Source organism: Bombus affinis, chromosome 6 (assembly GCF_024516045.1).
Source record: "Bombus affinis isolate iyBomAffi1 chromosome 6, iyBomAffi1.2, whole genome shotgun sequence".
Classification (NCBI taxonomy): domain Eukaryota; kingdom Metazoa; phylum Arthropoda; class Insecta; order Hymenoptera; family Apidae; genus Bombus; species Bombus affinis.
In genome coordinates, this window is record NC_066349.1 from 11936003 (window position 1) to 11949526 (window position 13524).

At 39.7% G+C, this 13524-nt stretch overlaps 1 protein-coding gene across 6 annotated transcripts in view; it reads left to right on the top strand.

Annotated features, from left to right (window-relative positions):
- LOC126917789 (voltage-dependent T-type calcium channel subunit alpha-1G) overlaps positions 1–13524 on the top strand; it is a 105269-nt gene that overhangs the window by 31389 nt on the left and 60356 nt on the right. For 5 of the 6 annotated variants that reach the window (XM_050725061.1, XM_050725059.1, XM_050725063.1 and 2 more), the window contains exons 3-6: positions 312–445; positions 2578–2675; positions 4638–4809; positions 10361–10399. In XM_050725061.1, coding sequence (XP_050581018.1) covers positions 312–445; positions 2578–2675; positions 4638–4809; positions 10361–10399 — 443 coding nt within the window. The remainder of the gene's footprint in view (positions 1–311; positions 446–2577; positions 2676–4637; positions 4810–10360; positions 10400–13524) is intronic. The other variant, XM_050725062.1, reaches the window with a different exon arrangement.

A 13524-nucleotide genomic window follows, 5' to 3' on the forward strand; every position in this document is an offset into this window, starting at 1 on the left:
TTTCTGGCTCGTGCCAGAAGAAAAATGAAAAGAAGAAAAATAAGAGCCGCGAAGAAAGTTTCCTTCAAAGAGAAAAAATGTCAAAGCACGAAAGTCTTGATGCAAGAGGCGATTGATTAATTGCACTGTTTGTCCTGCTTTCCACGTTTGGTTTCACACGTCAAAGAGAAAAGGGAAGCAAACGCGATTGAACAGTAGTCGGTGGTTCGACGGCTAATGCAACTTGCTGCTCTAGTGTCCTTGATCAATTACGCTCGATCGGGTTAAGCGTGTTGTCGTCTAATCGGCCAGCGTGGCTTTCCGGCTTACAGATGTTCGACGACATCATTTTCGCCTTTTTCGCCCTGGAGATGACAATCAAAATGGTCGCGATGGGCATCTACGGCAAAGGAACGTATCTCGCTGACTCCTGGAACAGATTGGACTTCTTTATAGTCGCTGCTGGGTGAGTGTTCGTCAACCTTGCGTCTGCAACTTTATCTTCTCTCACGTCGTCTGTTCGCTGGGTCGTTCGAGTCCATGCCGATTTTTCTAGGTTTTCGCGTTTGCAAAAATTTGTTCGACAATTCTTGGATGTTCCTTCAAGAATGCGAAATATCGCCCGACAGTTTCTATCGTTACGTTAATTTCATCTTCTTCGGAGCAAAGCAGAATTTAGACAAAGGCATGGAAAGATCGAAAAATTAGTTAAAATTTCTGGTCGAAAACGACCCAGCGTGCGGATGGAGGGTTAATTGTCTCTTATTTCGCAGACTCGTATGCTCTTTCCTCGCGAATCACGTTCAGGAATGTACAGTCGCATTCCACGCGTGACACAGAACACGGCGCTGTTTCTGCATTTGTTGTTTTGTATACGAGAGAATAATCCGAATATTCTATTCTGGCCGAATATGAATCATTTATCGTAGCTGGAAAATATGTGGACAATCTCTCCTTAACAGTAACGTTTAATCGCGAGACAGGTTTTCAGGAACCGGAAGGTTCCTGGTAGAATAAAAAACCTGAAAGTTGCCAACAAGTAGAATGGTTCCGTGTGCGGACGAACAATACTCGGTGAAATTCCATTTACCTGAATCCACTGGAGGACAAACACACGTATAATTGAAGCTCATGCAGCGAGAATTGTCTCACTGATTCACTTCATGACCTGCTATTTCTCATTCAACTAATTAGAGTTCACACATATGTAGATAAGCGAACTCAATTAGCCGGAGTTCAATTACATCAGACGCTACATAAAATTTCCCTCTGATACGGTAGAACGTTATTTTCTTAAATCCTATCTATCACAATGAAATCTTATCTCGATGTTAGAGCTATCGGAACAATCGAAACGATCTCCGTATCCGATCTCTTATTTCGCCAATTATTAAAATCATGCAAATTGACAATATCAACGCTTAGCCTGATTATCGTTGATCGCGATTAATCATGTACAGTATATTTAATTCCAACGTATTCAATTACAAGTATCGACGTAACCTATAGTCCATTAAACTGCAGTTATTCTCATAAAAAGTCACAGTCAGCGTAAAGAACCGCTCAACTATTTTACTCTACGAACTCCAGTTGTGTGGAATTTTCGTCGCCGTAAGATTTAGGTACGCGGAGTTGCATCGTAAATCTATTCGGACAGATTAGAATAGTTCCACTATAGATCGACTTTTATAAGTCTCGTTCGTCTTCGCGAACGAGAGAGAAGCTTACGAACGAACGAAATAATAGAAACGAAATTGAATGGAAGAGCGAAGAAAGAGCAAGACACGAGAATAAGTTGGATATGGGGAATGAATAGAGCTGGCGTTTATTCGTGTGGAATTTTTATTTTGGTATAACGAACGAGCAAGTTGCGCGAAAGTTTCCCTTAATTCCGTGGTTGGCTCGAAGCTACGGAGGTCGGAACGTACTTCGTGGCAAGTTTTCCGTGAAATAAAGTTTCGCGGATTGAACGATGTCACGCGGGCAAAGTTAATCGCACAGGTTCCATCGAGGTACTTAGGAGCTCGTGAAATTGATAAACCGCTAAACTCTTATTCAATTTTACGCAAGCCAGCCGTGTTTCCTAATACCATGTTCATTCTGTTTTATAATTGAAAACGTAGCTCGAAGGCAACGGAATATTTCCTTTCTTCGATTATCCTTCAAATCGACTAGGTTTTCCTTCTACGTGGGTTTCTTTTTCTTACAATTTTGAACGCAACAGACACGTAGATACGCGTACGAGTTGGTGTTAAATATTTACGGAATTCGTAGTTACGCGTGTTCATTTATAAATAAATTTACTCGGGATAAAATTCAATTAGAAGAGGGGAACGTACAACGCGCTGCTTTCAGCGATCTAATTTCATTTCGACCTAACTTCGCAGAATTCTGATTGACGAATGCTTATTCGATCTCGAACGTTTTGAACGGATTCAGTCTAAATGGAATTTATATTTTTATTTTTGCCAAGCTTGCCACCAGAGTTTACGAAATATTCGACGGAAAAACAACGCCTTGGCATAGAATAAATATTTGCAATCGGAACGAAATGTTCGACAAAGGTGAAAAATTCTATGTTCAATTATTCTATTTCAGTGCTCTGGAATATTGTTTGAACGTGGAAAACATGAATTTATCGGCCATAAGGACTATAAGAGTCTTGAGACCTCTACGTGCCATCAACAGGATTCCAAGTGAGTATGCAAAAATACAACTGGATGTGTACGTTGAAAAACCGCTGACTTTGCTACTTTTACGATAAACAATTTTCACGATAGACGGCAAATATATAAATCGCGCGTACGTATATCTAAGCGAACCAACATTCGCGACATTTATTTGTTTCGATCTTTCTGGCCAAAATTCTGATCGAATAAAATATACCGAATAAATTTGCCTGTTTCAAAAAAAAAAAAAAAAAAAAAAAAAGAAATAAAAGAGAGAAAATATTTGTCGTTATATCGATCATGTGCAAGGTGAATCGGAATCCAAAGGCGTAGGGTATTGCCGAGGGAAGATGGTTGTTCGTTCAAAAATAAGTCGGGAAAGAACAAATAAAGTTTTATCCTACGGAGCTTTGTTTACAAGAAAATTGATTCTCCTTGGAAGCGTGTGCAATCGAACATAAATTGGTCCCTAATCTAATCCAAATCACCAGATAAAATTCTTTCCTTCTGTTTATCGCGTACAGCGATGAAGGGGAGTTTTTGCCGTAACGCGATTTGAATTTTAAAGGAGAGCCAAGAATTTCTTACTTACATATTCTTTTCTAACTTACTCGTAGTTGCTTCTCGCACCGTTTCTGAAACTTACATAACCAGTAGACGTTCACATTTATTTATAAACACGTGCATATTCATAAACGATCTATTTACGACGACTACCATCTTCGAAGTATATAATTACAGGGAAAATTCTAATTGATCATGATAATGGCAAAATTAGTCGCAACAAAAATTCTGATTTCCCGCAGTGGATTTGCCATGCCGAAAACTTCGATGTATTTTAACGTATAACGCGGTCGCATTATTCGTACGCTACGTTTGCAGTTAATACACGCACCGATCGATCAATTTTTCCAAATTTACGAACTTGTTATATCCGGCGTCCGTTGAAAAATATTCGCCAGTGTTTCTTTTTTTTTTTTTTTTTTGAGAGTGTAACTCCGATGACTCAAGCACTCGACTCGTTTCTCTTTCGATACTCTTTACGTTGCAGCCGTGATTGCAGCTTCTTTAAATAAAGTCGCGTGAAAAGAAGATCCGGCGTTCTCTGTTCGATCGAATTTACATTTTTCTCAGCCCGCAACGATTATATATAGTAGGATATAGATGTAAGCTTAACATGAATGAACTTGAAAGAAGATTTATTCCTGAACGATCCAGATGAACAAATAATGAGCGGATCGATTTAGAACCGCGATACACTATATTTGAGTGTTCCGCCTATAACAAGTCCTTCGCTTTTCTCGCCTCGTGATTTCCTACTTTTTCGCGTACATCTCCATTTAGCGCCGTATCCGGATGACATTATTCTTCCTCCAGTGACGTACAATGGCTCGCGAAAGTATTTGAACGTTTATAGAAATCCTTCGCCAATATGTTATATCGTCCGTGCGATATTAAACATTTTGAAATTTCATTAGCGACGTAATCAGATACGACTGATGTATATAGAAGCTACGAGATATTACAAATGAATGTATATAATATTAGAAATATATAAAAAAAGAAAAAAATGAAAAGAAGCGAAAAGTATTAAAAATGGTCTCACCGAGTATCGAGATTTACCAACACAATGGACAATTGATCGTTGAAACACCTTCACGATCTCGGTTAAAAGATATCTTGCAATAAATATAGCTTCCAGATTTGTTTCAAAATTTACCGATGTAATCGCGGTGATCTCACTGCGATCTTAACGAAATTTGAAAATATCTCTAAATATAAGGAATTACATTTATAAAAGCTTTTCTTCCAATTTTCGAATACTTAGGCGATTTACTGTAAACAGAAAAATCCTGCGTTTGTCACGCTGTTGATGAAACTAGACGACACGATTGCGCCTGAATCATTGGAAACAACCGAGACTTGTTTTAAAACAAGACACGAGTGTCGCTGTTCTTGCGACTTTTTTGTCTTTTTTCTTTCCAACAGGTATGCGGATACTAGTGATGCTTTTACTCGACACTCTTCCTATGCTGGGCAACGTGCTGCTGCTGTGCTTCTTCGTCTTCTTTATATTCGGTATCGTTGGCGTGCAACTGTGGGAGGGCATCCTGCGTCAACGTTGTTTCCTGAAGGCTTTACCCAACGTCAAATATCCCGAGTAAGTCTCAAGCCGAACGATACGTCTTCTGTCGTTCGTTCATTTATTGGTTTTTCTCTACGTACATATATGCGTCTCTGAGACGATCAGAGTTCGTCTGGTTCGTTTATTATTACGCTTAAACTCGCATCGATTCCGCATTTTCTTCTCTATTCTCTTTTCCCTCCCTCTCTTTCTCTCTCTCTTATCCTCTCGCTCTCTCTCTCTCTCTCTCTCTCTCTCTCTCTTACCCTCTCTATCTTACTGTTTCACTCTGACTTTCGTCTTTGTCTCGCTTCTACCACCTCGCTTCTCTCTTTTTGAACCGCTCTTTCTTGCTTCCCCCACGTAATCGTCGAGAGTCAACGTTTAACACGCGGCGTACGCTAGGCTGCATTGCGTTTGAGATAAACGTCGGCCGTACTCTATTTCCAGAAGATGGTGCAATACACGGACGCGCGGCTGGATAAGTATTAACTCAGCCATCGGACGCGCACGCGTGCATTTCCAATTGCTGTCTGCGAATCAGCTGTTTTGCGCTTTCATCTTTCCACTTTTTTTCCACGTATGTTTGTCACACGAATTTCCACGCTTTGACAAGTGTAATCTCGAAAATTGCCGACATCTTTTGTTTTTATTCACGTTTCACAAACTTTTCGCAGTTGCAGATCGACGCGTCTCGCTCGTCAACGTCGTTTAATTTAACATGCGCGTTCTCTGCGTGTCAATTTCGATTCAAAATATCCTATTCCTCGACCAGTTTCTATGACGCTGATGATAGTTTCGTAAAGTTTGACCGAGAGACGCAAAGCGATCGATGAACGTCGACCACTTTGCGAATATTTTTCTTCGACCTTGTTTTATTCCCGGTTTAAACAGCATCGCGTATAGTTAGGGAATTTCCGTGACCGGTGTGTGTCCTACTTTATAGCGAATCACGAGCTTCTCGCGAAGAATCCCGCGCCACTTCCGTGTTACATAGCCGGCGTCGTTCGTTATCAGATATTTTACATCCACCTCTTCGCGTTCATTTATTTTCGGCTTTACGTATACCGATATCCATTCGCTCGATGATTTTCACATGGCACTTCACGGAAACTCGCGTCGGCAATTTTCCAGTGCTAAGGGTCAACGTTACTCTTTTCTTAAATTCACGCTGAAACGTACGTACAGCGGTTCGTCGGGGTATTCCAATATTCGTGCGGTCATTTTATAAATATAGTACCTGTGCGTTATGTAACACTTTGAAAATTTAACGTAGCACGCGTAAGTATCGCCACTACGTTGATCGAATTTGAAATTTGAAAATTCATAGATGATACAGACGATGATACGAAGCCGTGGTATTTAGCGTAGCCATCTTCAACGCTAATTAAGCGTTTCGGACTGTCGTTCGTTTTATGTACGAATTTTTTATTAAGTATAAATCTGCAGTAAATATCTTGTAACTTCTATGCAGATTTTCAGATTGGTTTGAGACTCGACCAGTATGATCATGACAGTTGAGTTTCGTTGCGGTGTCGATGAAATTGCGGAAATAATAGACGCGATATGTAACACATTTTAACGCGTATTATACGATACGTGCAACGTGTAAATTTTTACATCGCTTTTAAGTTTCACGTTCGCGATAAATATCTTCTTCTACACGTGTACATTTACCTGTAGACCGGTTCCAAAGACCGATGTAATCACGATGAACCAGTCTCGTTACGACGTTAATAAAAATTATATCGTTCGTGTAATAGATTTTAATATAAAATACGTTTGATATATTGGATTGGCAACCAAGTGATTGCGGATTTTGTCAATACCATTTAATGACAAAATCCGCAATCACTTGGTTGCCAACCCAATAATACATAGAACGACGTGTTGTGTTTTAACGTTTAGTGTTGTATCTAGATGTTTCAAAGTGTTTCGTGCAACGAATACGGTACATCTACGAAAGATTTGGACGAAAAATTATTTGGATACTTGCGTCTATTTAGAAGCATTCTCTCCGTCTGGATATTATTTCGCCATATGATTTACGGCCAAAGCCAATTTTGAATTTAAGAAAAAGATATTTTCCTTCGTATGCCCTTAGCACTGAAGCTTTCGCCGTCTGATAGTTCCATTAAAAGAGAAAGAAAAAGAAAAAAGAAAGGATGTGCTGAAAAGCTTGATACGGACAACGGACGCGTACGTATATACGTGAGTGCATCCTCCTTCTAAAAGAATATTTCAGTACGGTTCGTTTTCACGCAGTATGCTGAAGATGCATGGCGATATACATATAGCTCGAGTTGTCGTGGCAAGGTATCGCTTCGAGTAAATTGAAGTTCTCTCTCCGCTGCGATTTCTTTCTTCGCTCGTTCTTTCCGCACCTCTTCTCTCACACCATATATATACAGGGTGATTTGTAAATACGTGTCTATGCTTTAGGCGATGATGAATTGGCAGCATTAAAATAAATAAAAGAAAAATGAAAACATCGTGTGAACGTACATCCCAAATATTGTAATTTTCCAGTTATGGATGATCGAATAAAATGTTCAAAACGTCGGCTTCGTATCTCGATGCGTGTGCATACTGCACGCTTTATCGTTGCCTATACACACAGCCAATTTTTATTTCATCTATACAAAGTTTAGAATTTTTATTTTTCCGCCTTCGGAATAATAATGAACCTGCACGAGCGTGTAGGATATCGACTGACCGAAGTTCTACTCGATTCAAATCGATCGGTATCGCTCGCCAGCTTTAGGTCACGGGAAACGTCGTTTCGGCTACAGCGGCGGACGAAAGAAAGTTTATAAAATAAGAGGTGCGAAAGTGCGACGTAATTTTCCAAAATGGATTCACGTTTATGTAATGTAAACGAATAAACGCGATATATACCATGAAATAGATGTCTGTTACCAATACAGTCAAAGGTTTTTAATACGAAAGTTATTAAAATTCATAGCGTATCAATTTTAAATTTCCTTTTCTCCGCTATTGTATGTTATATACAGTCGATGATAAAACATGTACGGTTGCGCGTGCCGAGGCAAATATTTTTCTCTTTTATTTCACTCTGCGTTATTTACAATCTCAGCGTACAGGCTAGCGAGTAAATGTATCGCGGAGATTTCACGTAACCGAGATTCGACATGGTCCAACGATAATACCAGAGGCAGACGCTTATGACATAGTTCGAACAATCCTCGACTGGAAAACTAAGATACGTAGAATACATCGTCACGTTCGTACGACGTTCTCTGTTTATTTCCATGTGCACGCTCAGCCCCTGAAGAATGGACACCGCGCATTTATGAATCACCCTGTACTCTTCTTTCTTCACCCTTCTTCTCTGTGTCTCTGTACGCCCCTCCCCCTCCCCTCTACTTTTCAACTTGATTCCTATTCATAGACGTATTTTCCGATATATAGTATATCCATAGGAATCACGTAGTTTAGAACGAAAGGTTTTCGATTCGTTAAAATCCGGACGACGAGAATGCAGGTTGGAGAATTTGCCGATCGAAAAAGAGGGAAATTTTCGACTCGTATTATATTTCGTGCATGTCCCCGAGCCATAAAAGCGGGATTCATTTATTCGTACATACGATACGTATATGTCGGTGGCTGAACGAGAAACAGGGGGAATTGCTAATGAACGGGCAAACTATTTAAAACGGACCTCAACACACGCGCTCGTCGAGGTTACAGTTAAATGTTTTATAACCGCTTTCGCGCGTTTCACTGCCGTGTTTAAACGGTTTTTATATCGGGCCATTTTTCGCGTTACAACTACTGCTTTATACAGAGTGGTGAATAATGGCAAGGTTATGGTCGTGGTTAACCTTTGATCGAGAATCTTTGCTTTTGTTTAATTATTATTACGACGGAAATATCATCGTTGTTTTAAATACGTGTTTCGATCGATCAGCGAGATTAATCTTCGTACAAGTTGAAAGAATATTAATGTTCTACCGAAGACCAGGTGACTAGGTTATGTCGGCGTAGCAGAAACTTGACAATGATATGCTCTGTAGGGAGATAGCAGCAACTGGGTCAGGTTGTATCTGTGTTGCGAGTCAATTTAGGAAGAAGTACAGGGAAATTGTCTGCTGCTTAACAAGATCTATCATCCTGTGGCACAAGAGTAATTATCTGAAAATTATTGACACGATAGTGGGAATAATATACTGCATACATGTGAAGATGTCATTGAATATTGCAAAATTTTCTTCCATAAGCTTTCTTATGTTATTTTTAATTAGACGTATTCAGTTCGATACGTTTGTTACGATTATGCTGTATTTTAGGTGTAAAGTTACGCCAGAGTAGCGATAAATAATAAGAACAACGATTTATTTAGTAAAAGCAACGCATACCGTGTAACCGCTCGAATAAATCTGTTTGTCATTCTGCAGCCGAATTATGAATACAAAATGTGACAATCAATCGAAATGACGAATAACTCTGGTCTCCCACGTTAATTTATCGGAAACGGAGTTGAGCTTTATTCAAATTCTTTTCCGATGAATATTTATGCGAGATGGTTATTTAAATGAATCTTTCGCGGTTCTGCGACTCTTTCGAATAATAATTATACGTTGTTCGTAACGAGTTATTTTAAATACCTATCGGGATAATTTATTAGAGTAATTAATTCCAAAATTATAGAAACAGTAGCGAAGGACGATATTTCACACTTTCATTTTCAAACGACGAGCGATAGGCACGGCACTGTGCGAATAAATTTCTGTTTGATTTGACTAAAAGCTACTTTTATTCGGTTATAATCGGATAGGATTAAGTTTAACTTCGATCGATACAGACGAAAGGCTCTTAACGTATCGCCACTTTTACAGTCGATAATTGAACACATTTTTCTAAATGACGCATTACCTACACAAATAAATTCCTGTTTGGATAAGAAATTTATTTTTATTCGATAATACAGCGAATATAAGATCGATCTCGATGGACGTTTCTAGCTAAACATTTCCATATAGCGAGAAAATATCGTAGCAGAATATCGTCGCATGATAATATCGCTAATTCGATTAGAATTCGAATAGATGGCATACCATTCGTAGAAAAATGCCGATGTTATTCGATACTTGATATTTCAATCTACGTTCGACGCTTGGCTTTAACCTCTGAATGAAACGAAGTTTTTCGATCTTGTCTCACCGCTCTGTATAAAGTATTCCGCCATGTAGAAAATAATATACGTTGTAAAATAATATTACAGAATAATATTTTATTACAGAATCTCGTATCCGAGTGAAATAAATTGCGTTAAAATCAACTTTCATCGAGTCGTCAGTGAATTTCTCATTTAGTACGTAATCGACTTAACGAAATATCTTTGACTTTTGTTTCAATAGTAGCGATACCAGCCTAGCGGAGACAGGAAAAACGAAGATCGATCGAAAGATCGATCGTTCTATTTTTTCCCCTCTCTTTGTCTCATAACAGCAACAAGAAAAAGATAGAAAAAGACAAGAAAAAGATAGAAAAGAAAGCTAGACATTAGACGTAAGTACATGACCACCTTAGGGGGCAGTGACAGGCTATTGTTTCGCTGTTGCAGGTTACTCTCGGACGAGTACTCGGTTCGATCACGCATTTAGTAAGCTCTAGTAGAGAACAATGTGCTATGCATAATATATCTATATACATATCTAAATCTATATAAATCACATAATATGCATAGGCGTGCATCCATGTGTGCATATATGTATATACATGCATACGTCACGTGCATATGTATATATTTATCTCTCTGTTTGTTCTTGATCACGGTACGAGTGTACAAATGTATTTATAGTGTGTACCAAGCATAGAGCATGCCACCTTGTCCAGAGGTGAATAAAATACTATTTCGAATTTCGAGAGTAATAAAAAGATAATGAACATTCAACGGATGTTACAGTTATCTACCTAACTGTCCATAAATCACCGGTCACTTATAACGCGATATACATAGAAACACAGAGATAAACGAACGTTGCATTATCGAACGTTGATTGCGTTTATATACTTCGTAATTATACTTCGTAAATTCAGCATTCTTCCTAAAAATGTATTAATTAATTCTCGTTGTTATTGCTATGGCATATGGCGTGATATCGGAACGTTAGGTACGTAATTTTTATTTCATTGAAAAGGATCGACATTTTTAAGAGATTTTAATCACGGATGCTATTTCGAATGCTCGTTAAATTTACCGCGAATGTGATTCGATATTTATTAGGCGACGCAAGCGTTCAACGATAATTACGTTTGAAAATAAACAAGTAATCCGAGTGACTTATGGACGGGACGGCGAATGCACGTTCAAACTGATCCAATGAACGGAAGATTAATAAAGAACGAGGACCTCTTGAAGCACAGAGCGGCACAGAAGCTATTTCGAAACGGTATTTTACCCGTCTCTGCGTCTCTAATCTGTCGTGTACCGTCGTTTTGTATACTCGTGTCATAACCTGACGCTGCGGTTACCGCAGTATCCGGCGATTGTGTACATATATGTCGTTTGCAACGTACGCAGCTTGGAACGTACGACACGAATGTGAACGATCTTAACTTTTACTATGAAAATTACTATATATGTGTACCTACATACTTATACATTTATTATATTATATACTTCGCACAAAGTGTCGAGCTCGATTGTCTTTCCTTCTTCGTGTCTGAGAACGCGGCGTACTTTCGAAACTTTATTTCAAGATTCTTCCTTTCTTTCAGTGCACGAAAAGAAGATCGATGTTCTCTCTGTCCTCTTCGTCTCGATACCTGCCATCGCTCTGACACACAGCCCCGAACATCCTCGTTCCGCTTCTTCCATCCCTTTCACCTTCCCATCTGGCTATCTATCTCTATAGATCTGTCTACGTCTCTCCTAGGCTTCCGCTCTCCACCTCGAGAGTTTAATTAACACGATGAAACGATATCTCCGTACAACTCCTATACGCATTGTTATTACAATTGTACGAGATCTGCGTGATGTCGCCTGCCGTCTCCCAACTTGTTATTCACCGCAGAACATCGGCCAGAGAGTTTTCCCCCCTTCTCAGTCTGTTTTTCTCTCTCGCGTTCGCTCTTACGCCAGCCGTACGTATATTCCAAATCCCATTTATTTTCCTAGCGCTTTGTTCCCGTCGTCCTCTGTGTTCTCGCTGGTCATTCAACCACCGAACAATAGCAAACGGCCGTTGAGAGAGTAGGATGAAGTTTATTTGAAAAGATCCAGTTCTGCTTCGAGACTTCCGCGGCCCGTACACGTTTTCCAATATGTATAATTTTCGCGGGAAACGCCGCTTTCCCATCCGTTCTGCCCACTTTCACTCGCTCCTCGATTCACACCGTTTAAGCCGCTCCTCGTGCTTTAGGTACACCAGCGAGTCTCTTCTCTTCCCTCAGCTCCAAATCCATCCCGGAGCTAATTAAGCGGCCCGATCTACTACCACTGTCTCTCTATCTTTCTCTCTCCTCACCCTGGTTTACGTAGCAGCTATTTTGAATCGTTTATCGACTTCTGCACCGGCTACGTGTTACGTATGTACGTAGTATACATACTTTTCGGCTTGCCGCCGCGCCGCGCAGCACCGTATTCCCAGACGCCGCGCCATCCAGCTTCAGCGAAGCTTTTAGATCGGGGTGCAAGTGAGCGCACGTACGGCGTGTTCCATGTACGGCATGTTTCTTCAGGCTGCGGTTTCATTGGATGCGTAGTCAGACGTGAAACTTGACCGACGCGACGCGACGCGCGCCACCAACAAACGTCCCTTTGTGCGTCACGCGCACCGTGTCGCTAATCCTTTGTACTTCACCGTCACGACGATGGAATCGTACGAACGTCGTTTCTTGCGTCGTTTTCGTTCGTATAAATATTCATCATCTTTTTGTGGTCGAGTTGAAATGCTGCGGTTTCAATGGAATCTGCAAACATGCGATGAAGATTTTTCAATCGCAAAGAATTGACCGGGATATACACGCCAGCTCGAAGGTTTTGGTAGATTCGATCGCGTTTGCTTCTAAACGGAGAAAGAATCGAGTAATCGTAATTAATACAATTAATTATATGATCGTAAATAAGTAATTGGAATTCAGTTAAAAATGGAATAAAGGGAACGATATTTTACCAAGAATTTTAATAAATCGCGCGTGCAAATTAAATAGTTCGTAATTGAAATCGGATAACGAAGTTGTGCTAAGAATAAAAGATGTCCTAAGACTTTTGAGCCGCGGTAGGTAGATATATTTGGTCGTGAAAGCTACAGCCACGCAATAACACGATTCTTGGAAAATAACGTTGGTGTAACGTCGAGGAAATCTTAGTTTGTCTTTCCCTTGGTATCTTCGAAACGTACGCGTTTGTCTGTTTTTAATCGGCGAGTTATAAATTGATAGGTTCAAGGAGCAACAGAATGTCTAGGCAGAAATTCTCTTCAAAATTTCCGTTCGGTTGCTACAGTTTCCTCGTAACATAAATCGGAAGCCACGTCGATAAACTTCGTACATTGAAAATTACAAAAGAAAAAAGAAAACACGATCATCGTGCTACAAGTGTTATTTTTTCATTTCACCTTACAACTCTATATCGTTGTTCGTATTATAAATTTTAGTCATCTTATGATAAACCAACTTGCGGAAGTAGGTTACTTCTTGTTCCACAATCGAACATTGATCGTGTACTTGCCTAAATTGAGATTAAAAAATTAACAAAAGTTAGAGTCGCGATCGATCGGATTT